At 44.5% G+C, this 26668-nt stretch overlaps 7 protein-coding genes across 8 annotated transcripts; 3 read left to right on the forward strand and 4 right to left on the reverse strand.

Annotated features, from left to right (window-relative positions):
* Positions 1–2062: 2062 nt before the first annotated feature.
* GL218_04755 (uncharacterized protein) lies at positions 2063–4817 on the reverse strand (the record flags this gene model as incomplete). 2 transcript variants are annotated; one of them, XM_033581376.1, is made up of 7 exons in its annotated part: positions 2063–2076; positions 2130–3134; positions 3187–3280; positions 3342–3407; positions 3460–3610; positions 3660–4109; positions 4168–4817. In XM_033581376.1, 7 exons carry the CDS (start codon positions 4815–4817, stop codon positions 2063–2065), a joined length of 2430 nt encoding a protein of 809 aa, XP_033435510.1. The 2 variants fall into 2 exon arrangements, with proteins under 2 accessions (XP_033435510.1, XP_033435511.1); XM_033581377.1 differs by having other exon boundaries at positions 2130–3120; positions 3173–3280.
* Positions 4818–6106: 1289 nt separating this feature from the next.
* On the reverse strand, positions 6107–8710 carry GL218_04756 (putative fungal specific transcription factor protein; the record flags this gene model as incomplete). Its single annotated transcript, XM_033581378.1, has 7 exons — positions 6107–6472; positions 6529–6547; positions 6756–6995; positions 7050–7203; positions 7575–7592; positions 7699–8593; positions 8648–8710. 7 exons carry the CDS (start codon positions 8708–8710, stop codon positions 6107–6109), a joined length of 1755 nt encoding a protein of 584 aa, XP_033435512.1.
* A 2475-nt stretch (positions 8711–11185) lies between these two features.
* GL218_04757 (putative oxidoreductase YusZ) lies at positions 11186–12087 on the forward strand (the record flags this gene model as incomplete). Its single annotated transcript, XM_033581379.1, has 2 exons — positions 11186–11463; positions 11523–12087. 2 exons carry the CDS (start codon positions 11186–11188, stop codon positions 12085–12087), a joined length of 843 nt encoding a protein of 280 aa, XP_033435513.1.
* A 656-nt stretch (positions 12088–12743) lies between these two features.
* GL218_04758 (Oxysterol-binding protein-like protein 1) lies at positions 12744–14372 on the reverse strand (the record flags this gene model as incomplete). The annotated part of the gene is made up of 3 exons (XM_033581380.1): positions 12744–13100; positions 13167–14091; positions 14278–14372. The coding sequence occupies 3 exons, from the start codon at positions 14370–14372 to the stop codon at positions 12744–12746; spliced, it is 1377 nt and encodes a 458-aa protein (XP_033435518.1).
* Positions 14373–17893: 3521 nt separating this feature from the next.
* Positions 17894–19249, forward strand: GL218_04759 (uncharacterized protein; the record flags this gene model as incomplete). Its single annotated transcript, XM_033581381.1, has 1 exon — positions 17894–19249. The coding sequence occupies one exon, from the start codon at positions 17894–17896 to the stop codon at positions 19247–19249; it is 1356 nt and encodes a 451-aa protein (XP_033435519.1).
* A 912-nt stretch (positions 19250–20161) lies between these two features.
* Positions 20162–21810, forward strand: GL218_04760 (putative beta-galactanase protein; the record flags this gene model as incomplete). Its single annotated transcript, XM_033581382.1, has 4 exons — positions 20162–20599; positions 20659–20832; positions 20891–21465; positions 21567–21810. 4 exons carry the CDS (start codon positions 20162–20164, stop codon positions 21808–21810), a joined length of 1431 nt encoding a protein of 476 aa, XP_033435875.1.
* A 131-nt stretch (positions 21811–21941) lies between these two features.
* GL218_04761 (putative L-asparaginase 1) lies at positions 21942–23036 on the reverse strand (the record flags this gene model as incomplete). The annotated part of the gene is made up of 1 exon (XM_033581383.1): positions 21942–23036. One exon carries the CDS (start codon positions 23034–23036, stop codon positions 21942–21944), a length of 1095 nt encoding a protein of 364 aa, XP_033435874.1.
* Positions 23037–26668: the final 3632 nt, after the last annotated feature.

The raw sequence follows: 26668 nt of genomic DNA on the forward strand, positions 1-26668 counted from the left end.
GGCGACTATACCTTAACTTTACATCCACTACCTTGAAGTACTCCTATATGAGATGGATATCTCTATCTGATACATGTATCTTCATGCGACTTTACGATTTATGAGGCTTACGCACATATTTCTTGTTAGAAATACCATACCTATTAAATTAATTGTTAACTATTAGTCTTGATAAATTAACTAAACTGTAAGTATATACTAATTCCCTTTTGGTAATAATTGACTTGTCGTTATTTTGTTTTAATCTAGGAATACCCAAAAGCGGAATCGAGACCGGACACTTACTCAAGACACACGTACTACCTAAAAGATGGCTATGAAAATATATAGTTTACGACTTGAGGAGTGTCTTAGTTATAGCTTTAAACTTTCTTCATACTACGAATGAGACGCCTTACTTAATATTCCCGTATCTCTTCAAAAACCTATGCTCAAAGCGCACATATTGCGGAGGCGATCTGCGCACAAAATTTTGACAGCCCACGCCATGCCAAAATTCGAATTCAAAGGAAAGACGATCGTTTCCGCTTTTCCCCAGATATAAACCAGTAGTAACGTCGGGGAGCTCGCGGCACGCAGGGTTACATCCGGTGCGGTTCATGCATTTGGTAGGTGCGCATGCGTCGAGCTGTAAATCGCTGCAATGGTAGAGAGAGGACGTAAGAAGGGTCTTTGGATGTCTATTTTGCGTGGTAATAGGCTTGCTGTACCCCCACCGGATAATGATCCAGCAACAAGATCGAGACGGGATGTGCATGCAAGATGATAACGACGCTGTCATATCACTATCCCGTTAATTCTCGGTGGCTGTTTCGCAATACGTTAGCCATCAGTCAACTCAATTTCCCCAGCCGACGTTCCCCGGCAAGCCCAGAATGTCTATCAACCGTCTGGGGGTAGGTATGTATGGCGCAATCTAGCGTCGAGAACCATGGAAGAGAGAGGCTCTCATGCATTTTCCAACTGTCCAGTACCGCTCATAACCCAATCTTTTCATTATTATGAACATGGAGGTCTTAGGAAATCACCATACCTTATTCTTCCCCGGTTCGGTAGAGTTGGATTTGGACCAGTTATTTACAGCACTACTACTACAACTCAAGCCAGGTGACGCCAAGGAAATTCGATTGAGCATAAACGAACGTCATTTTTCAAACTAATAAGAACGCTCGGAGTTTTTCGGTATTCATGATAACGTCTGCCAAGATAATATCATTAATGATTGATTTATCTGATACAATAAGGTATTCCTTATCTATTCCTAATAGTATACTATAGGATGGTTTTTATCCACAGAACAGTGGCAAACAAGTCTATGTATGTGAGTCTAGTTACGGGATCCTAAAAAGAAAAGGAGGAAAAGGATGAAAAGGAAAAGAAAAATATTCTTAATATACTCTAGGGAAATATACATCACTCGATGATTTTGCATCTTTTGTTTCCTATCACGGCCCACGAAGGTCCCTGTTGAGTTTTAGTGTTATAAAAAGGGGTGATATATTTTCACAACTAATATAATAACCCCTTAATTGTATAAACTCCACGATCAATGATCTTGATGTAATATGGTATTAGACTATAGACATCTGTTATTCAATCTCAAGCTGATATTTCAATACTTGGTAGGTCTTCTATGCCATAGAGTTCTAAGAAAATGTGTTCATTGCTAATAAAACGATCGTAGCTTACCCGCTTAATTACCCCTTTCCGTTTCTATAACTCTAACGGTATTGTGTAGAATGTTTAACCCCTTTTCTACGCATCAAGCCCTTTTAGATAACCATATATTGTATCTGATATAAGTACATATCGTGTATACAAATACAAATATTGGGATATGGAATTCTTTAATTATTATTACTTGTGATAATATTGTATGTATACAGTTGAGAGCAAATAAGATACTTAATTGATTATCCTAAACTAGGGTTCTAACTATCCTTATGTATACCAGTCAGGCCTTTCATCCCGTAGGGATGAAAGGCCTTTGACTGGATACAACTATCTGTTACTTGTTGTATCTAGCTCTTTCTATTTCATTCCACAACAGTTAATATAATATTTAATCCAAACCGTCTATTAATTGAGTCTAGGTCCACCTTGACCAAAGCCTGATCTGTACCTTGTACCTATATTAGGTGTGGCTCTTCTTCTTGACAATGTCTCGTTGAACCCAGCATACTCCCCTAAGCTTGGCGGCAAGTCCTTAACAGCTGTGCCCCAGGAGCTCTCGTTCCTTCCTAGGGTAAGAACAAGTTCTTTGCCTTCTGTGAAGAAACTGTGATCAATCCAGTTTTTGGTGTACGGCTCGCCGTCAAGGGTTGCGCTTTGGATGTAAATGCTCTCATAGGAGGGATCAAAGTTAACGTTGCGGATGGTTGCGGTTTTGCCGGTCTGTGGGTTTGTAATGTTGACACTCTCGAAGAATGGAGGGATTATGAGATATACATCTTGTCCGGGGTTTGGGAACAATCCCATCATAGAAAAGGCCACAAATGATCCCATTGCGCCACTGTCGTCGTTTCCTGGGAGACCTTCAGGGGTGGTATCAAAGAACCGAGGTATGTAGAAGTGCGCACGCTTTGCCGATAAAGCGGGCCGACCAGCGTAGTGGTATTGGAAAACAGTGAGGAAGGCAGGCTCGTTGCCGATGTAGGTGATGTTCTGATCATGCAGGAAATCAAGGCGGCGAACAAATTCAGCTGGTCCTCCATAGAGGGTGATCAAGTCGCCTTGATTATGTGGGACGAAAAAGCCGTACTCCCAGATGCTGCTCTCAAAGGTTTCGTGAGCTGTATTTTGGAGCGAGCAAGCAGTGCCGGAATTGTCGATATTGCTACATAGCAAAGGGTCCTGTTCACCCCAAGTACCATTTAGGTATTTCGGGGCGTAGAAACCTGTGAAGCCTGTATCCTGGCCGTTGGAGAACTTTGATATCTGATCTTCCTTGTATAAGTTTTTCCAATTATCGCTCGATTGAAGATATTTTTCTGTGTCGGCAGTATTGTTTCTTAATTGAGACATCTGTGCGATGACGAAATCATTATAACTGTACTCGAGAGTACGGGAAACAGATCTAGTCATGGTTCCAAAGCCCTGCCAATCTAGGTCTTGCACGGGGTAGTGAGGGTTAGCTTAGAGCGGGAACACGTTTAGAATAGGATAGACTTATAATATATCCAAGACGTTTCCAGCTCTCAAGACCACCGCGTCCATTGCTGGACCAATCAAATGGCTCAACCTCAGCGTCTTTTACGACAGCCTCATAACCCACGTCCCACTATCCAATAATATCAAGTTATTAAATGGTTTAAAAACGTGATCAAAGTCAGGGTACTTACATCAATACCGGCTGTAATTCCTTTCAGATATCCATCCGCCAAGACTACATCAGCATTTGAGCCACCCTGAGAACTAGACATTAGCTTAATCCATCTTTAGAAATCAAAAAGTTCTGACCTGTGTGTAACCCTTGGAGAATGTCATACGGCAATCTGGCAACCAGCCCTCGTATCGATATGTATCAATTAAAGAGCGAATCATCTCGGCTACTGCATCTGGATCTATAAGGGTAAGAAATGGGATTTGACTTCGAAAACTATCCCAGAGGCTTTGCTGAGTTAGTGGCTGCATTATACATAGACGATATATCAACTTACCAATAGAATGAATCAAAATATGGTTCTCCTGTTTCGAATACAGGGTTCTCTCCCGTATAATTCTGGGGGTTTACCATTGTGCGGTATATACCACTGTAGAAATTCTTGATCTGATCCTCATCCACTTCGCCCGGTGTGATCGTGATCGGACTGAGCTTCTGCCTCCAAGCATCGGCAGCAACCTGTTCAAGACCATCAAAATCGTAGTCCGGAATCTCTGCTTCGGCATTTGAGCACGCTTGTTCAGAGCTTATAAAACTCAGACCCACGCGGGCAAGCACAGGGGTATCGGTAGACTCAAATCGAACAAAAGCTCCTCCAGGAAGAGGATACCCATTAATTGATCTAGAGATAGTCAAGTCTTTGACATCTGCCGTAGCTCTACTGTTTACAAAAATGCCATTGTCGAATATTTTAGGGCCTGAGAAGTCGGTGCAAAAGTAAGGTACACTATACCCGGAGTTAGTACTTATCTACAATATTTATGAACAATTTCGAATGCACTTACTATTTTCCTTGGCTGAAACTTGATTGGAAACGGGCATTCCCGGTGATTCTTCCGGTTTTCTCGTCGACGGAGACGGTGCCGTTATCTTGACGCGAGTCCGAAAGGTCCGTCAGATCCTGCAAGATGAGAGGGTGCGAGGCATTCCCATCTGATGCAGGGAAGGTAAATTGAAACAGCGCAGCATGTTTACTGGCTGTCATAGCAGCTTTAACGCCGGAGTTCAGCGTAACCTCAAAATACCCCGGACGCGCCACAACGCTATTCTGGTCAAACTGGCCATGGTTGGCCCGGGTTTTCTTGGGAAAATCGCATCGATCAATATCATCGTCGGGACAGCTCGCATACGGGAAGAGCGGGAAATTTCCTAAGGACGGCGAACCTCCAGTTCCCGAGTCGTGTAAGGCAGAGAACCCGGAAATTGGAGTCCCGTCAAGAGTAAATCCTCCTTGATTACTTCCGCTGGTAGTGTCGGCAACAGCTTTAGCCATACCGTATGGGAGTGTGGCTCCCGGAAAGATATTTCCTCCATTTCGACTTCCGATCAATTGATCAACATACGAAAGAGGATCTATAGCGGCAGCATCATTCCCCAGGGCCGTCGCCAATATAATAAAAGCAACTGAACAGGAGCGCAAGCCGAATGAAGGCATGGCGACTATAGCTTCTTGCTACTAAGAGCAAGATAGAGGAAAAGGGTGTAAACGAGTGTGATATATTTCTTTATGTATCATATCCCTACCTGTTATTAATGCATTCCAGGGCGGATAACGATGCACCTGACAACGGCTTTAAGGTCAAGATAAACAATCCGGAGACAAGAATTCGTTCGATATGATAAGATAAACACGTCGGATTGTCTCTAAGTGGTAAGGAGGAACGAAACAAACATGTCTTGGACCTGCCCTATGATCGCCCTGTGGTAGTAGTGTGGTCGTGACCAACTCGCGTGCCGTCTAAGTGGAAATAACCTTCCATCCCTGGCGTCCCGGTGAGCTCCCGGATACGCCAGTATGCCACTGCATCATGCAAACTGCAGCGAGGCCTTGTCAGTGACCGGAGTAGATGTCCCAATCTTTGTCCCCACCGTTACATTGAGTAATGTCTACGAACCGTGCGGCACGTCTTGCCTCCATTATCTCGGAACGCGGGGTATCGAATCCTGCAAGAGAGCTCATCAATGAGAAGACGAACGCGGTGTAGATACCCATGCCACTTTACTATCAGGGGTTTGCAGGTTCGTAGGGATAAACGCCATTAGATAGGTTGATAAGCAATAAGAAGCCGGTCCGATCATAACCAAATCTGTAAATTTTGCGGTTTGTTTATATCCCATGCATTGGCTAGTCTTTCGTGCTTGTTCCTGCATATTAGATGCTAGGCCAGCTAGGAACGCTACATAAAATGAGGAAGGTTGGCGGCTACACGATGATGGATGATGGCCCTGCTAACGATGGTACAACGTAACAGAATATTATTAATTAAAGATTTCGTTCGCCGTAATCGTGCATCCGGTTCGCTCCTTTGTGCTTAGTGTTTCGTTACATCAAATTCATAAGGTGCCTAAGTTAGGACGTAGGTTAGCAAAGTTAGCAAGTTTAGGCGCCATTATAAGCTTAGGAATCACAAGTAATACATGAACTGTAAGGAACAACAGGGAACTGATCGTACAAAGCAAGGTGTAATTAGACGCATTCAGGGGGTCTACATTACGCTAACAATAGTTACATTTAAGTCCGTGCAAGTGGGTACAAGATATGCCGCCTTGGCTTTTCTATCGATAGGAGCAATAGCACTTTACAACTCATAGGTACCTCTTGAATCTAATTCGTAGACCATCTAATATCATATGTTAAGTACCTAACTCAACCTAACCCAAGGTATTTCCCCCAGCTTCTCTCTAGATATACTCTAAGTTATAAGACCACGAATGCCCAATACCTTATTGATTTGACTGCTGACTCGAAGGGAAATCCGGGCGAATCCAGTCGAACGTATCGAGGAGATCAAAATTGAAGTCTAATTGTGTTGATGAATCCCACTGAAATACCGCAGGGGGCTCATATATACTCGATGCTGCATTTAATGTCTGATCGAGAACGCGTTGTATTACTGACTTAGCGTCGTTGCATAAATCCCCGTTCGGCGCTGACGGGCTGACCCAGTCGAGAAACGCGACGAGGAGACTCAACTTCTGGATGATGTTGGAACGAGTGATCCTGGAGTCGTTATGGGGCCTCAAATGGAGGGTAGGCTTTAGAAGTTCTAAACAGAGTATACCACCAGCAGGAACGGCGTAAGCCATAACCTTTAATATCTTCATCAGAAAACGGTAACAAGCTATTGTTCATATTGTTAACTTACAAGCCATTCACAGTCATTCCTAAAAGATGACAGCCTATCCAAATGTAAATAATCTGTTCTATGTTAATATCCGTCGTAGATGCGCGAGAAGCATTATTCAATTTTAGTCTAATAGAATAAGATTCAAGGATAAGGGGGTGAGGGAGGTCACGACGTACTGCGATATTGTTAGTCCCGGATTAATAGTTACGAAGTAAGGCCTGAGCGGAGTAGGCTTCTAAACATACCAAGGTAATGTCTGAGTAACTAAGTCGTAGCTAACTTTCAATAAATCGCCCTTGTCTTGATGGCCGAATCGAAGCAAGAGTCTTTCGATAAAAAACATGTTTTGTAAATGCTCTTGCTGTATAAATAACCTCGCAGATAGGTGATTTATGGGAACATCGGGGTCATCAATATCAAAAGGATCGAAGCGCAAGCATGAAGGGAATGCGGAAACTGTTGAAAGCTCGCGAGATCGAAGTTGGCTACCCGTCTTAGTTAATATCGGACTGTGGACACATCCCTAGAGGCTTACTTACAGCAGAGTTTCAATGGAAAGTGCGTTTGGAAGAACGTTTTGTCTATGGTTGAGAGCAATTTTGAATATTTCTTCGCGGATAATGGCGATGATTGCTCGGGCACGAATATTAGTAGAAGGATATATCTCTCCGTCGGTATTCCAACCCTGGTCATCTAGACGTGAAATAGCTTTCATGAAAGTTTCATGGTCAGAGAATAAATCTTCGTTGCTAATATCAAGAGGAAGAGGGGTCGACGAGTACTGAGAGCTAATCAAGGGAGGTCTTCCGGTGAAGGAGACAACAACCATGGCCATAGTGAATATATGATAAAAAAACCTCTTCTTTATCTCCATCGATAAGGATGTTTGATGTCTACCATTTTCTTCTACGGCGTGAAACCCAAGGAAAGTAAGCAACGAAATTGTCTCGGCGTGAGTTCTCCATACAACTAAATCTATGCTAATGGTTAGCAATGGATAATCTTAATGTTTCGATATTATATACGACTACTTGGCATAGTAGTTACAGACATAGGTTACATACCGGCATCTCCGACAGACACTAATAATAAAAGTTAATAATAGGTACCTCTGATCTTAGTACGTGGTTTGAGGGGTTTGGGTAGTATCTTTTAGGAGAAAGGAATTTTCAATCATTAGGTACGTACTGGAATCCATGACGGTGCATCTCTGACTTAAACAGAGCATCATAGAGTTTCCGGCAGAAAGTTCTTTACATAAATCCAGGCTTAGGTGCATATTCTCCCTTGCTATGCGGAATCCACGGTCAAATTCGGCGGAGCGCTTCCCGTTCCAGAACTCTGTGGTTGAACCTGGAACGAACTCCCAAAATATGGAGAGTATTCCTATTAACTCCCAGCGTATGTTCTTCCCCAAAAATTGGCCAAACCACTTGTCCGGGTCAGATTCGTCATCTGAAAACGGCCTTAAAGTATTGGCACAGATAATCTGAGCGAGTTCCTCTAATTTGGCAGTCGGTCGATTTCCCGGGCTAAAATAATCACCGAAAGTCTCATATAATGACTTGACTACTGGCTCTGCAATATTACGTATCCAGCCGTCACTCCCAGGTTTGAAGCGTAGAGTACTCCCCTGGATCGGATCGGGTATATTACGTAGCACTGCGAGTGCCATATCACGAACTCGAGCAGAAATATTGGTCTGGGAGCCTTCAATAGGAGTATGGTGAGCGACGCTTTCGGATTGGGTAGTGACTCTATCTGATCCTTGAAGGAGTGAAAGGCTATTTTCGGTGTCTTCATAGATATTACAGTAACTGGTTGGGCCGAGGTAGCCAGGTCGAGTGAGGCCTGAAACTTGAGCGTCGGGTGTCAACGCCGAGCTATTCTGAGAGTGCTGAAGACTTCCGCGGCGAGGGGATGGGAGCGGTGTAGAAGGCGCTGGAGATGGCAATGGGCTTTTGGATGCCGATATCCTTGACCCTGACGCGAGATATACGCATTCGCCATCCTGTTTTCTCTTCTTACAACGACTACAGACCGGCTGTGTATGATCGCAAGCTAGCTTACGTTTACGGCAGGGCTTGCATGCTTCGTCAACAAATGTATCTAGAGGCATTTCACATATACTACTTACATCGCATGCTTGAGGCCGACCGTTACGGCGAAGAAGCAGTGGTGGGTCCGTACGATCGTTCATCGAGAGGCTGAGAGTAAAAACGATATATACAAGAAGATTCTATGAAAGTAATCCGAAGCCGCGAATCAAAAGCTTTGACTCCAACATGGGCTGATTCAAATTCTAGAATATGAATTGTTCCGACGAGCAGCGAATCCTAAGTCGGCTTCGGCTTCGGCTTGACGTTGAAGAAAGAAGCCCAATTCGCCTACTTATACCCACCATCAAGATTCTAATTCGTCCAACTAGACCCGCACGATATCTTACGAATGATCTCGGCTCTCGGTACGTCATCTCGGCTTTGAGAACCGAAGCAAAATATCAAATATGAGTAATACCATTCAAAGAGGAGTTTATGGATTATAAAGCGTGTAGGGAATGTCTATAAAATGTATTTAAATATGAATTATCCCGTCGAGGGAGGTAAACCCAGTTTAAGTTGTCAGCTATCGTATTGCAAACATCAATTAAAAACTAAGTTCTTTAATAATTACCTAGGTAGGTATACACATACGGAGCTCAGAAACTGTCAAAATGTCACCGCAGTCCGAATTGTCATTCTCTACCAATACAACAAGCCCAAGGCGGCCGTCCATTGCGTCGGAGAAAACTCTAGTAGATATGACAAGCAAAAAGGAGGATGACTTAGAAGAGAAATACCAAGGCAGTAATGATTGTTAGTTGCCTTTTAACCCAACTTACTCTATTAACTTCTTTACATTAAGTGCCTTATCTTACTAATTTTCATCTACACGAAGATCGCAAGTCATCCTTCGACGTTAAAACTCTGGCCAGTAGCAGTTCGCTCCCCACCAAAATTGGTAAAGCCTTGGAGAAGGTCAAGTCGAAGTTACGGGAGAAAGACACAGCTTCTAAGCCTAGGGGTAGCCGGCCCGCGCCCGATGGATATCCGGACACTAAATTTATGTGGCAAGCATTGGCTGGTAAGTGATATCCTAATGATTATGCCAACTGAAGTAGTAAACTAACACTTGATACGATAGAGATGAGACTTTGAGCATAAGGATTGAAATGCTTATATTTCACCTAGTTAAAGAGTATGTGATTAGATCCGTTCGCCAATACTTTTAAACAGCTAATCAATTAGTAGATGAAATTTGGAGTGGTCTTAGATGCTATCGAAACATCCGATGCCATTCGATCGCAAGTGGTATATCTACCCAAGGAGTTCATAATCGGCGCTTTGATTAATAACATGTTGGAATCGCTGTGAATAAGGGAATTGAATGTCGAAATAACAACACCTACTGTTAGGTATCAAAGGCGCTATGGGTAAGGGCTGATTGATAACTTTCAAGCGAAGCGAATATAATGTCTGGGTTTTCCATGGCCTTAGTACGACGGGCATAATGTATATAAAGGGTTATTCGCAGTTTATTTGATGCTGATAATGAGTTTCTTAATGATAAAACATTGACCTAAGAAGCATAGAATTTGGGCTTATCTTACTCTGGCCATTATGCCAATGAAGAGCTTCCAGTTACATCATTGATCCGTTTCTAGGTAGTTAGGTAGTTTTATAGCCCCTCATCTTTAAACAGAGTTATATTCTCGTAGGTCACTCTAGAACCTCCTTGAAGCTCTACCTTGGACATGACTCTTCACTTGTGGTGACGTGTAGAATTGCCTAGTGCCGTTTCTCTCCCGTATAGAGGTCAAATTATCTCCTCGGGAGACACGCCGCTATCCGGTCAGACACCAGTCTCACTAGACCAGCAGTTTGTCGCCTTGGCTATCGTGCGTCTGGCTAGATTAAGAAGTATCAGTAGATACTCCCCTTTCAGGCCAGTTGATGCCGATAAGTCTTCAGGGGTACAACCGTCATGGTTATTCAAAGTAGGAAAGATAAAATTTGCGAGTTGAGCCCACGCTCGAAAGACAAATTGACAACATTAACTTAATAATAAATAGATCGATTAACTACCTAATCTTATTTAACAGGTCGCCATCAAGCTTATTGTGTTTTGTCCGAGTTCTAAACACGCTGTTTTCCGCAGATCCTAGAACTATCCTTTCCTCAAACTAACTACTTATTGATCAACCCCATACATTGCTTCAACTTTCTGCAATACCAACCAACACTAAATTCTGCGCCGTCGGTGATAAGTCGGCATCGCCGATACCCAGCTCCAGAAATCGGATTTTACCGCCGCAAACTACTCCTATCACCTACAGATTAGACAAAGGCCAGTTACTATATAGTAGGAGTATAACCTAAATCCGCGAAAAGCCAACGACGTTCGGATTTCTATAGCAAGATCCGATTTCAGATCTTTATGTTGGATGAAAAATGCTGTATTTAGGTATTTCGTGCTTGTTGGCGACAATTTAGATGGCCTGGCTGCGTTAAGGGGATGACATTATGGTATAACAACCAACAAATGTCTGACCTGTATATAAGGGAGAGAAGGATTGGAGTTGGATAGGTAGGCTTTAACATCTCAGCAGCTCAATTTAACCTCATAAAATCCTACAATGTCTGTTTGGTTCATCACAGGAGCGTCCAATGGCTTTGGCCTATTGCTTTGTCTCAAAGCCCTCAAAGCAAACCACCGTGTCATTGGAACAGTGCGCAGCAAGGCCAAGTCCGGGGATGCAGTGAAACAGATCGAGTCCGCAGGAGGTCAAGTCATCGAGTTGGATCTGAACGAGTCTCGGGAGAGCATCACCAAGAAAGTCAAAGCGGTCGGACAAATCGACTACCTGGTCAGCAATGCGGGCTTCCTCGTCCTTGGCGCCGTCGAGCAAATGAGGTAAACAACACCACCTATACTAACAGCTACCAACGAATTTCAGAATTGACGCCACCTAGTGAGAAAGAAGCCCAGCTCCAACTACAAACCAACTTCTTCGGGCCGCTGTACGTGATACAAGCAGCGCTAGAAGGCATGCGGGCGCGGCATTCCGGCGTCATCGTCAGCATGAGCAGCTTGGCAGCCAAGGAATACGTGCCGACAACCGGGTTGTACTCAGCAAGCAAAGCAGCGCTAGAGGCCATGTCCGAGTCTCTAGCAGCCGAGGTAGCCGAGTTTGGCGTGTCCGTCCTGATTGTCGAGCCGGGCTCTTTCCGGACCAACTTCCTCGCCGCTTTGAACCAATCTGCGACACCGCTGCCTGAGGATTACGAGGGCACAGCCGTCGCACGGATCCGTGATGTCTTGCTGACCAAAAGCGGCAAGCAGCCTGGTGACCCCCAGAAGGGCGTGGATCGTATCTTTGAGACATTGACGGGCGAAGGTTTGGCGGGACACCTGAAGGGTAAAGTGTTGAGGCTTGTCCTCGGTCGGGACGCTTTGGAGCGTATAAGAAAGGCCAACGATAAATTCTTGGAAGACTTGGCTCTTGGGGAAGACATCACAGTCACTACGGACCTGTAGGTTAGAGGTATGAAAATTAAGGAGGTTGCAGTCTACTAACGAATATCATGTTGGAGGATGCTATCGTAGATTTAAATGATATTAAATATAGGTGCACACAGCATTGAATCCTCTAATTAATGTATTTCTTCTTACTTGGCCTGCGAAGTTACAGTAGATAAGTTACAATTAGCAAATATCGAAATAATGGAGAAGTGAGAAGCTAAATAGAATAATATAATCCTTTGATACAAGGTTGATATATGTTCAAAGCTCTTTAGAATCTTTATGATAAAAAAAAAAACGAAGGTTGGTGCTGAGTATGTCTCAGCGAAATGGTAGAAAGTCTTGATGAAAAGAAAAACTTCCGAAGAAGACCTATCTATCAGCTTCTACATGCTCCTGAACGCCGCTTAAACTCGAATCTGTGTCTACCCGAAAAAAATAAAAATAAAAAAACCAGATATTAAACGAATGCACAGAACTCCACGTGCGGCTTTGGCCAAAGCCGCTATGCCTTATCCCCATGGTTGGTAAATGTATGCGCGTATATATGTAAGCGAAGCCATCCAAAAAGCAATAATGCTGTATCGTAACCCAAGGACTATTATGCAATGCAGAACCTCGATGGCCCTACCCGGTCGCTATGTTTCTAACCTGGGAGGACGCTCCCCGCTCTAGATGATCCCTTCTAAACTCCAGTCTTCCTTCTGTGCCCTCTCAAGTACTTGGCGACCCTTCTCCGTGAGGTCAGGTGTTCCCCGCTTGTCTGTAACTTGATCGAAGAACACTGGTTTCCAGGTTTCGTTCTTGCGCTCACGTTCTCTAGCTTTCTCTCGCTGTTTTTCCTCGAGTTCTACCTTGACATTAGTAGCTTTTGAGAATTGCTTCGCCATTATGGCCTGAGTCACGCCGTCCCATAACACCAGAGACTCGTTCTCGGCCTGTTTCTCTTTCGGCGGCAGAACCTTGGGAGCTACAGCGAGCGGGTTAAGGTCAATGATAGTTATTTGCTTCTCCGGCGGATGTGAGTCCTATATAGAAACTGTTAATATCTCGCTGCTAGAATGAGGGGAATGAAATATATTCTGCAAACTTACCACAGGTTTAGGGCCAAGAGTGAAGACGATTCTATCTTTCCATGCACCACCTAGCCTCACAATCACGTCCGAGTCAGGCACATCCTTGATGCGTATCTTGTCGTCTTTATCCGGGTCATATCTGAAGACGACACCTTCCATCTTGTTTTGCGCCCGACCAAGCCAACCATCCTCGATGTAATGAAGGATGGCTTTTAATTTTGTCTGAGGGCAAGTCACGTAGGCGTAGTCACCAACACTCACGCTCAGAGAGCCTCGCAAAATTCCCCCAAGATGTGCAGCCGGATGCTTTAACTGATATGTCTCATTATCCCTTCGCTCGAGAGTAATGAAAATACCTAGATTATGCTCGCCTGGGGACACTTTGATAGTAGTACCGGTGAACTTCGCGCTGATCTGATCGAACCCCTTGGCATGTAATCCTTTCTCGGGACAGCTGACGTAGAAAGCACTGACTGGCGGGTGATGAGAGGTTTGCTCAGTCAAATATGATATCCGAACGATAGGCCCGGACGGATTAGTTGTAGTTTGGACAACAGATACGGTGGATGCTGTTCGTGGGTCGCCATTAGCCTTGGATGACTTGACCGAAGATGCACTACTGGCATTGCCACTGCTAGCAGTTGTCAAGCTCTTAGTATCGATCCGTGGCGCATTATCTTCTGCTTCCCAGTTACATCGGAAAAATTCGCCCAGGCAGGAATTATACGGTTTGCATGGTTTGCCCTTGACATATTTTAAATCCTTGGTAAACCAGAAACGTAGGACTTCGAGCATACGATCTAGAGGTTCGTCGGATGTACCTATCGCGGCAAACGCACTGGGACTGTCGAGGTAGTTCCAGTATTCTAAGTTGGGAGTCGGCTCGAGAAGCTGGGACGGAAGAGAGAATCGCACAGCAGCAAGATCTGCAACACCTATGAACCTAGAACATGGAGATATGTTAATAAAATCTATCACTAACGAATACAAACGTGTGAAAAAGGCGCATATTGCTGTATCTCGAAGTAATTCCGATTACGGATGAATACCGACGGTGGGTGGCGGTGAGTTTGCCTTCTCCCCTTTTGCTTCAGGGGGGGCAAAGATCAGTATACAAGAATTTGCTTACTTTCGTAGGATAGAAATAAAGGTCTTTAACTTAGACCCTTCATTTTGAGGGACATCCTCATCGACGTGTGCTGTGGGTGGAGGAGCTGTAGCCATGATGATAACTTTTGGTGGGATGGGATGGGAGGGGATGGGATGCGATTAAAGATGATTTTGATCTAGAAGGATTCTTATCGAAGAGATAGATATTAAGATAGAATAATCCGTATAGCAACTTGGAACCCCTATAGCGGCTGAGTTACCCCGGCTGGGATGACCAGCTCGCAAGTTTCTCCTGGTAATATAGATTGGATAATCTGAATGGCGATGACACACCTCTTGGTGGTTTGAGGGGAAGATTATTATGAGGTAGTATACGTAGGTAGGTAGCAAGGTAGTGTAAGAAATGCGATGTGGGTAGCTGAGGAAAGAAAGTTGAGGGTCTTCAAAGTGGGTAGGCTCAAGGTTGGTAAAGTTGGTCTGGTTGGCTTGACTTGCCCCAGCACACAGCACTTAGCAGCCCTAAGTTTGGCTTTTAGGTACCTAGAGTTAGGTTAGGAGGTAGGTACCTCTTAAGGTTGCATCAATGAATAGGTGGGTGACGTTAGTGCGATCGATAACGGAGTACGCATGCCGGTACCTGGATAACACGGATAGATAGCAGATGACCAAGCCTAATCCACTGTATTTTATAGTACCTACCTTAGGTACTTTCCCAAACATTTCAGATAAGCTTTCAGGGCGCCTTGCATGGTTATTGTCACACAAGGCCCCAGGTTTCATTCATTCGGAGCTAACGGGATAAGGGTTTACCTAAAGTACCGACCCTGTATCTCATCTGATGTCATTGAGGTCATTAGACATACTTAAGGGATACATATTGAGAAAAAGGTCATTTTGAATATTTCCGACTTTCTTATTAAAGCTAACCTAATTCTACTAGAATAAGAGGTACCCATTTTGTACTTGAATATTTAAGTCAATATCTAGATTGATATTTCTCTCTATAAAACCTACTAACATACATAATATACGAGTTTCCGTTAAAGAAGCAAATAAGTACCTAAGATACCTCCTTAAGGTATAATGCCCTCAGTTGCGCTAATGCCTTAGTCGCCCTAATACTTTGCTAGGACCTCAGTCTTGCATCAGCCAATCATTTAACCACGAGTTTTAAATATTGCGACTCGATTGCTTTGTCTTAACGCACGTAATATTACATAACCTTCGGCGTCTGACCCCAAGTTTGACCATCCTAGTTGCTATCCGAGAGAACGTGACTCGGACAATTATAGATGTTCCCTTGCCACACTTGGAAGTTTGTTATCGGATAGTGCTCCCAGGTTATCTTGACTAATGCTGCTCTCTAATGTTCTTTCAGAAATTTGGTACAAGCTAGAAAGGTTTCTCCATAAACCATCACCCAAGTCGTTCATTAAATTTCTATACAAAGCAATCCCTCAAGATCATATCTTGCTATAATGTCTCTTATCACCTCTGAGAGGTGTATTAGATAGGCACTATATAACATCCTCCCTGAGAATCTAAATGATTGGATCACATCTGCAGCTGAATCATCGCTGTAAAGAACTCTGCACCACTAGTTTTTTATGTTAGAATTATGTCGCTGGAATTGTATAATACCTAGATGATATAAAGGAATGAACTTACACGAGGACCGACACCATCGCTATGATAGGTGGCCTAAGCCCTACGAACCGTTCTTCCCAATGAGAACTTATAGCATAACACGCGATGGCGAGTAGGCCCAGAGTAATCAGGCCCAAAACTGCATCGTTACAAGCGAACCGGATACGTAGCCTATCTCTGAAGCTGCTCACGGATTCTCCCTTTTTGCGACCAAAGACCGAGAAAAACGGGCAGCTAACAATACTCAGAACAAGAGCAAATATATTCCAGACTGGGATAACCAAACAGACGACGAAAAGGAATCTATTGATCCAGTAGTTCCATCCGTCGCCGACCACTTTGATCGCATTGTCTATCGTGCAAGCGGCAAATGTCGTGTTGAAAAGCCGACAAAAAATAATAATAGCTAAGCCGCCTACGTAGGGTCTCTTTCGAAGAGGCTCAGCTGCGGGGTTTTCATGCGAGGGGGGTGAATGGTGCTCATCTGGGTACCCAAGGAGAGGTTCCCGGTCTTCTGCGAGAGGGGAACGACTTCTTGGCTCGGTGGCCATTCCAGACGATTCATTTGATCTCGCCATTACGGAAGAGAGGCTTTTGAGATTATCCACATAGGCCGGGATATGTGAATCCTCTGTAGCGTAAGTTATGTGTGAACTGGAAGACTGCATGCTGATAGACACTTGAGGATTTGCCGAATGGGATCTAATATTTGACGTAGTGAAGTTGTTGATGGATCAGATAATAGTCTATAAGATATGCTCGAAAATCTAGACCGAAAGAGCGAGCAATAACTTTTGATTTGGCAAAACTCAGCCTTGGTAGGCAGTGTACATAAAACCACCAGACCTGGTCCCGCACCCAACTGCAGGGGGAAAGATATCGTAATAATAGCCAATTATATGTGACTTATTCAGAAGTAGGCTGCGGGCGCAGGAAATTATGAACATATTCATCTTATAAAATGAAATAACAGCTAGAAGGAGCAGTGAAAGGTTGCTCTATGTAGATACCTTGGGTAATTAATAGAATATTAATAAAGTGAATAACTCATTAATGTTGACTAGGTACCGTACTCATGCGAGCCTTGTTGACGTCAACTAAGTACGAAACTACCCTCGTCTGCCTCGTGTGGCAAATTCGATATTTTAATGATTGGAGAATATTCTCCGCTCATGTTACTCTGCATTGAGACACCAGGTTACGAACTAGTTGTGGTAAGGCACTTATTTCGTGATCTGTGCTAAACGGCAAGAAGATGCGAAGTTTGTAAATTGAAAGGCTCTAGTCAATTGAGAATATTTGTTTAACTTACTTATTTCCTATTAGCTCGCTCTAATAATGATAGTAAGATAAAATGGCACCGTGAGGCGTGAAAGTATTTTTCACGATTGGTCTGAATTCTTGTTTTGTTCATCATCATAGTAAATGGTGCGTCCGGGGTAGTCTGGAGTGGCCGCAACTTGACGTGCTCCGTCACTTGGGTTTTAGGAACGGGACGGGCATAATAGAGAGGAAGCGATGCGGGGGATATAGGACTAAACCGCGCCTCCGTCGGAAAGATGGAACGCGGCTTAAAATTACGGACGTGTAATGCGGCCGGTCCCGTTATAAGGCAACCATGCTAATGCGGAGCGAACGACATGCTATCCAATAACGAAGAGCCAAGATCCGAGTCACCAGAACAAGCCTGCATAAGAGCACTATGGTGCTCTGCGCGCATATATACATGCCGAGCCGCATGGACAAAATGTCTAGCCGCGTCCTAGCATATGTTGGATACCTAGACTTGGTTAAATCGGTATTTCTCTGAAACTTCGTCGCCACAAAATCCGACATTGTCCGCTCTAGATTATGTAGGATGAATCTACTACTAAACTAGGTCAATCTTATGCGGATCCCATTGCATGGAATGTTTTGATGGCTCGCAAAGCATGGCCTCGTCTTGGTGAGAAGTGTTTCATCAAGTTTTTTCTCGTTGTCACAAGACGATGGGACGTTCTGGATACGACATTACATTCTTATGGGAAGCAGACGACTCTGAAACACCAAATTCAAACTATTCTGCAGATACGCCACCAATTGAAGAGGAACATCCGTTATTCCAGTGGAAGGACTCGTTCTTACAAGTGGTCATGACAGCCTATAAGGACCCGTGGGGGCGTCAGCAGGATGAGAGCGCCTTAGTAATCGACAGTACCGAAACTTCATTTGAATTAGTTGAACATGAGCGTGAGGATGACCGGCCGCGTAAACGTAATCGCTTGTCGGACTGTGCCTCAACCATTGCCGGGGAAAAGCAAAGTCAGAGGAGTTTTACCAAGCGACGAGCACAGGATCGCCGACTATGGCTAGCTTGTCCTTATGCCAAGAAGGACCCGGTTCGCTATAGGGACTGTTATAGATACTTCCTGGCTAGGGTTCGTGATGTTAAACAGCACGTAACACGATGCCATCGCAAACCAATACACTGCCCGATTTGTAACGATACATTTAAGGATGAAGACGAGAGGGATTTGCATATCGGGCTAAGGAGTTGTACGCCCCAACCTTCCACCATAATGGATGGTATCTCGGAAAAGCAAAAAAGGGAACTCAGCCAGAGAGTGTCGTCTAAGATGCCAGAGGAGCAGCAATGGTTTGCAGTCTTTGACATTATCTTCTCCCCACATCCGCGTCCAAGGACACCTTACCGTGACCGAGAGCTCTCCGACGACTTATGTGTTTTCCAGGACTTTATGACAGCCCGAGGACCGGCTCTTTTAGCCGAGTTCCTAGAAGCGAGGGGAGTAGTGACCTGGAATCTTCCGCGCGAAGAGAGGGACCTAGATACGTTTAAGGAGGAGGTGCTAGGGGAGGGATTGCAAGTTATCATCGATCAGTGGATGAGTGATAATGCGAAAGCCCTCGAGCCAGCCAGCGCTTCTCATAGTCTTCGTTCATCGCCAACGCTGGATTCGGGTATTGCGATGCAAAGCAGTCGCCAGCAAGCAGCAGATAAAAGGAGCAATGTCGGCAATTCATTGGGAAACGAGTACCGCGATGTCAGAAAAGAAGAGAAGGCATATGCAGACAAAAACTCACACGCAGTCAATATCTTTAGCCAGGCGACAGGTCTAGAAGACCGGGTGGATACGACTCTGAGCGGAGTTGTAGCAGAACATAACTCGCAACCCGTCGTTGGTGAATCTGCAGAACTATTAGAAGATATCTCAACCAACTCTGGTCAAAAATATTTGCTAGAGATGACGGATTCCTCAACCATATCGCAATTCGACTATACCACGTTTCCCACACCAACCGAAGTTCCGGACCTACTTAATTTCGATATGGGATGGCCACCTTGAATGGCAATTCAAACTTCGATTAGCTTATGAACTCGCTTGCTTGCTTGAAGCCTACGGATCATGACCTCCCTAAGCTAATGGGGTTAATTCCAGACGAGTAGAAACCCCATTTCCTTGTAAGCTCGGCCTGGCGTTAGCCATCAGACCCTACAAGAGACCTAATCGGTTTCTTGTGTACGACGCACGGTTATACCAATAATGAGCAATATTAACCGTAAATGGCGAACAGAGAGTATTGATAGTGTTAGCGCATTTATACGTTAGTAATATTTGAACAAGCGGCGCGTATAAACCTACGAGACATGGGACGAATATATCGACAACGAGAGAAAGAAGGTTGAGAAACGAGTTTTAGCTCAGAAAACATGCCAGGTCCCTTACCTACAAGTATTCTGTATTAGGTAAGCTAATTCAAACGCTGTATGCGCACGTGTAAACATGTAAACGAACGCTAACACGAATAAGAAATGCAAACCCTGGCGACTAATACATTTTCCATTTTATCAATAGGTACAAACTTTACACTCTGAATCAAAATTTGGAATTAGCATAAGGCCGACTCAACAATTATTTAAGCTCGATGATACGCCTATACGTAATGAAGATGATAAAAGAAAAACACGAACTCCATGCCATCCGAGCATCTAAAGTTAGCAGATCTTTGACTATTCGATGCGTCTATCCCCACTACAAATCGGGAACTATTATCCAATGAAAATGGTTTCGTTGGGCGATCGGCTTAACATGTCACCTTTCTTGGCTATAAATACGAAACGGTACTGATGAAACGATTATGCGCCCGCTAAAATGCTCGTATTGGTTATGATAAATCAAAAGTCTGGTCTGGTCTGAAAAACATAATAGCTACGGTTTTGAACTTTTCAACTTCAACTTCATCAACATTCGTTTAAAATGGCAAATCGGGTATGGCGGTACGGGCTACCCGCCTGTCTAGCTATCGTTGGAATCTTCGCTTCATCGAATACGCCGCGTGCGACTTGGCCAAACGGACCTTTCGTCACTTCGGACCGGTGGATTCACGATGCCACCGGCTCAACCGTCACCTATGTCGGTGTTAACTGGCCGGGATCGCTCGATACCATGATTCCGGAAGGTCTACAGTATCAGTCTATTGAATCAATCATCTCTCGAGTTAAGAGTCTAGGCATGAACACTATTCGGCTCACATACGCCACTGAAATGATAGATCAATACTACGATAATGGGGAGACTGATGTAACAATTCAGAAAGCCCTTACCGATGCTTTGGGACAAGATGGTGGAAAGGCAGTGTACGATAAGATCATTACCAACAACCCATCTTTTAATACAAAGACGACGCGGTTACAGGTCAGTTGGTATTTATTAAGTCGCACACTAAATTCTCGAAGCTAATGGAATATCCAAAGATTTATGACGCTATTGCGGATGAGTGTGCCAAACAAGAGATCTATGTCCACTTAGATAACCATATCTCAAAAGCTGGCTGGTGCTGCAGCCCCCTTGATGGGAACTCCTGGTGGGGCGACGAATTCTTTAACATTGAGAACTGGGCCCGAGGCCTATCGTTCATGGCAACTCATGTTTGTACAGCCGCATCTTCGTTAACGATGAATCATATTACTAATATCAACTAACTAGGGGAAAACATGGCCAAGCCTTACATCAATGTCTCTGCGAAATGAGCTTCGCATACCCCTAAATAACCTCACATTTGCCAGCAGTTCCTACAGCTGGGAACGTTGGTATACTTATATTAAACAGGGCTCAAGTGCTATTCATAAAGCCAATGAAGACGTCCTGATATTCCTTTCGGGTCTAGATTCGGACCTGGATTTAAGCCCCGTGGTTAACGGGACAGCCCTCACGCCCGGATCAGCTACATTCAATAAGGACGATTTCTCGGGCTTCGCGAATAAACTAGTTCTCGAGCTACATGCATACGACAACATTTTCGGACCTGGGCCCAGCAACTGTACTACGGTTCAAGTCAAATTATTTAACGCTGGATTCAAGGCCTTAACAGACGAAGCTGAGAACCAATTCCCAGTTGTCTTGACGGAGTTCGGTCTCGTACAGAACGGCACATCTGCGCAAGACCCATATGTCTCATGCCTCCTGGATTATGTACCTTCAGCGAATGCCGGTTGGATGATATGGGAAATAGGGGGAAGTTACTACATCCGCGAAGGGACTCAGGATCATGATGAAAGCTGGTGAGTTTCATAACGTCTTTTCTTTGTCGTAGTATATATGATGTAGCTTTGCATTATTCTTAGAATGCGAGGGCATCAATCTAACAATCAAATTTTAATAGGGGTTTATTGACACACGATTGGTCGGATTGGAGGTCTTCGGATTTTGCCAATAACGTCCTAACACCTGCGGCGAAACGGACTTTCACAATAGACCCGAACTCAGCAAGCAATATCTCCCCCAACACAGCCAACGACGATAAATCCCAGGGAGTGAGTATGTCAGCCATGCGCACTTCAGCTTTCTTCGATTTACCATTACCACTGCTTGTCGCAATACTGGTGGGGTTTGTATCTGTCTTTTAATATAAATGCTAGATGAATATGGATTCCAGCGCCTAGATCTTAATAAGAGCTAAATTACGGACAGAACAACTAATTCTCAATCGCCGTAGAATATGCTGCGATGTCGTTTGAAACTGATATCACTTCATAGTCTAACCATCAAACTCGAATAAAGTCTGCATCTGAGCACTCGTATATCCGGCATTCAATGCTAATTGCAGCATGATGCGGGCCTTCTGGGGATTTAGAAGACCACCTCCATATCCACCAGGGCCGTATGGTGGGACGTAACCATCCATCGATCGTCGCGAGTCAACCACAATTGTGCCACTCTTCTCTACGGCATCATCAATAACATCGGAACCCTTCGAAGTCCATGCTCCCGCTCCCATGCCAGCAAGGACTAGACCCCTAGCACCACTTGCAACAGCCGCAGACGCCAGAGTGGGGTTAAGTCCCTGATGGCCGAACAGGACATCAACCTGCGGAAGGCTCGTCGCATTACCAACGTCGAAATACGGCTTCCCGTGCGGCAGTGCAGGCATGAAGTAGAACTTGGGCTTGATATTGTAAAAGAAGCCTAGGAATCCCTGCTCAGCAGCTCTGAATGTGTCCAGGGAATTTGCGTTGCTCTTGGTTGTATAAAACGCACTCGCGATGCGGTCGTTCAGCACAATCATGGCGCCCCGGCCTCGGGCGTCTGGATGTGCGGCTAGGGTTACGGCTTCGAGGAGGTTAATTGGCCCGTCAGCGCTTATAGCTGTTGCGGGGCGCATGGCGCCGACGATGACGACGGGTTTCTCGGAACGCAACGTTAGGTCGAGGAAGAAGGCGGATTCTTCAAGCGTATCGGTGCCATGTGTCACTACGACACCTTGGCAGGTCGGGCTGTCGAGCTCTTGCTGTATTTGCCGTGTTATATTGAGAAGAATCTCGGGTGTGATACTTGACGATGCGACATTCGTTACTTGAACCCCGCGGACATTGGATACGTTCCACAACTGCGGCACGGCATCGATTAGACCATCAACGCCAAGCACGCCGGCCTTATACCCAGCGGTCTGATCGCTCGAGCTCGCGCTTCCTGCGATTGTGCCGCCAGTTGCGAAAATGGTTACATTAGGGAGACTCGCGTTGAACGGTCTATCCTCCCTCACAGATATGTGAAAGCTCCTAGGGAAAGGCACAGGAGACGCTACAACAAATGATGCTACGGCATTAAGTGCCAGAAACCTAAGGGACATCATTGCGACCCGGCCAATGTCTTTGAGAGAACAAGATTCACCGGCTCAAGAGCCTAGAGTAAGGCACAGCATTACGTTATATAGAGCCGCATGCTGTGGAGAATACCTTATCTATAGATGGCATTTGAAATGCGTGATATATTAACTCTCATATGACTATTGCTCTTGGCTGCATTTCATGCCGATTTTCCCCATGCGGACGATTAAAGCAGGGTCTCATATCACATACGTCGTAGCAGGGAGTTGCCAAGCAGCCGATGTTACCTTGTCAGGAACGGCGTCAACGTAGTATGGAATATAATTCTACTCCATAGATAACTCTAGCTTATCTCTAACTTGCTTACAAAAGGTCATCCTGGGCTATCAAACCGGAAGCGTAAGAGTATGACAATGTCAAATTGATAATATTGACAATACCTAGTGGCTGGTATAGGCCGAGAGAAATCATGGAAGTCAGGCTCTATAAACCCCCCATCAACGTTATCTATTTATTTGTGGCTAGATTCGCCGTAAACTGAAGAATTGCCCGTCTCTTATTGCTACATCGGGTATTAGTATGTCTAGTTGACATTGCCTGAAAGGGGCCGCAATTATAGCGCCACAGAGTATTATGAATCGTCGAGGTTGAACTGCGTGAAGTATTCCCTAATGTCTCTTCCTTCTTTTGCGGGGGTTTTCGCGTATATCTTCATCCACTCCTCCCTTTCAAAAGGTGGTCTGTTATAATGGAGTCTAATCCCGAACTGGCGGCAATATTCTTTCAATCTGACTAGATGATCCCAAGGCCACGTATCTGTGGCATAACTCTGGTCGGGCCTAAAGCCAACATAGATCCTCTTGAGTGGCAATGACTTTGACACTGCTGTATCCACCAACTTTTGTAGCCATCGCTCTTCTTTTTCTCCGAATGCATCCCAGGTTTCCCTGAAAAAGCCAGTGGAAATAGTGAAATACCAAAAGAACTCTTCAAGCTTCGGTGCGAGTATCAGATTCACGTCGTTCTCGGAAGATTCTAGACCATGCGAGAACAAATATCTGGAAAGCCCAAGGGTCTTTAATGACTGATATTGGGACAAGTCAAAGATATTACCTCTACCCGAGGGCGATAAGGGGCCAATATCTATTTCCTCGAGTGTATCTGCATGGGCTGAAAGCCACTGGCCGAGCTTTGCCAGATCCATATGGTCGTCACGTTCATGAAAGAAGCTGTGCCAAAGAGAAAAAGACCGAAGCTGTTTAGGCCATCGGATCAAACGTTCCACAGATCCACCGTCCTTCTCGAAACCTTGCATTTCAAGATCTCTCAACGCAGCCGTACTATCTCGGTTCTCAAAGATCTCCGCTGGTCCAGCATTTCCTGCTCTCCAAATTGACAACTTCCGAAGTCTCGAGGCGGTAACGTGTTTCATCAGAGACGATAAAAAGGAGCTGGGGAACAGAGGGGTTTGATAATCTTTCTTGATTACGAGATGCTTCAAATTTGGCATATGCGTCAAAAGGTCGGAAGTCAGCTGCCATGTCTCGCTAATAGCCGTATCAAATCTTCCAGTGATTGTCAGACATTCTAATCGGTTATAGCCCGTGAAAAAATCAGTTGTAGCAAGCCAGTGCGCGTTGGTCATAGGCCTCGCACTCCTGATATCTAAAATCAGCTGCCTGCAGTCTTGCCGATAAGGTAACCAGATTTGACGTAGAGACTCGTGGTTGCAGTTAGAACATACGATATGATACAGGTATCTGTAAAAGAATGGCATCGTTATACGGTTTAAACGACGGCAAACCTTCGCTAACGCCTGGATAGTTTTCCAATCTGGGTCACCTCCGCAGCAGTCGATATAGGTGTGTCTATTACGGCTGGCCGAAAACTTTACAATAGCGAGGACTAATTCATCTGGAAGTATGTCGAAAGGAGATTCGTAGCGTGCGTTCTCGCTATAGTTTGCCCAAGGTAAATCCACGATCTTGAGAACTCCTGCCACAGAAGGGCCGAGATGTAATTGGCGAGTAGGCACCATTCTGGCGTGGGGGCGATTCGAAGCCATCTTGTTCTAATAGTTAGAAGATAATACGGATAACACGCGCCGCGGATTTGAAGTATGCTGAAGAGTAGAGCTTGGGTGGTAAGGTTGATCGAAGTAGTTTTTGAGGCGGCCTCTTAATACCCTCAAAGGCACAATGACCCCTTCTAAAGGTCCTCCTTAGATATTTAGATGGAAGTTCAGGTCTCAGCGCCAGGATAAGATATGAGAAGATTATGTTACGTACCTGATTAAGTACCCAGCTCACTACAGTATTATTTGCGTAGTTATGGGTCGACTCACACATTTCTTTGACGTGGCTTCCACGCATTCCGAGTCAACTGACAAACATCGAATGTGATTCATTGGCTTAATATTTTAGAAGGTTTCTTTTGCTACTGCATGTACCTCCTAGACAGGTGTCTAGAAAAATTAGAAGTTTGCTAAATTACCTACCTACCTAGGTACCTAAGGTATTTAAACTTGTGTTTTCAGGTATGGATAAGTACCTTGCACATATATCCTGAGATGTATAACATAGACGTTTTGCTTGTACAGTGTGCTTTGTAGGAAAGTGCTACAAATGTCTAGGATAAGAAAGGGGTTTCGATCAATGGATATCTGTAGAAACAATGTAAGATTATTATGTCGAGTAACGGTTCTCGGACCACCGAGGGGTTGAGTAAAAAGGAGGTACTAAACAGGTAGCTTCAAATATACGAGTCTTAGAAACCATACTTTCTTGCTGGAAGTTCAAAGACATCGAAGCCTCACCTAACATCTAGGCGTCGAGATAAACACTATATAACTACCTACATGTACCTATAGACTTTTAATTCAATGCACAATATTGAGTAGATATTCAGTACACATATCAAATTCCCTAATGGCGATCAACCACAAACTAATTAACGCGCAATCTTGCAATTATAAAATGTGGACAATGCTGTGCTCTGTGTGTTTTGAAAACAAGTCGATTCTCGACTTTCCAGACGGTGCATTGACAAATAATTGTGCCCATCCTAATTACTGCTCCGAATGCGTCACACTATGTATTAACTCTCAACTTCAGGATGTTACGGTAGATATGCCCATATGTCCTGAGTGTAAAGGGCATTTCAGTCACACAATAGTTAAATCCTTTGGGGATAAGGATTTATTTGCTCGGTGAGCCGAAATCTCCAAGTTAAGACAGATAATTTTCGTGAATAACTTAAGCACCGAATTCCAAGCAATTATAAACTCTAACATGCTGCTTAAGGTATAGGAGACGAATAATCGAAAGGATTCTTTCTAGAATGAACAATTTTGTTTGGTGTCCCCTTGGTTGTGGAAAGGGGCAAGTGCATTACCCGGGAGAAACCTCGCCTATGGCTTTCTGTCCCAGAGATAATGGATATTTCTGCTTTCGCCACGGGACCGCATGGCACCGCGATCTCACCTGTGAGAAATATGACGCCTCGCTTGAGCAGAAACGAAGACGAGAAACTCGACAGCATAGAGATAGGCTAAGAGCAGAAGAGGCCGCAACAGCCCGTATTATAAAACACTGCCCAAATTGCGCTGTTGAAATTTTTAAGGACGGCGGCTGGTGAGTATATCTATCAAGGCGAAACT

Source organism: Daldinia childiae (genome assembly GCF_008694065.1).
Source record: "Daldinia childiae strain JS-1345 chromosome Unknown Scaffold4, whole genome shotgun sequence".
Classification (NCBI taxonomy): Eukaryota; Fungi; Ascomycota; class Sordariomycetes; order Xylariales; family Hypoxylaceae; genus Daldinia; species Daldinia childiae.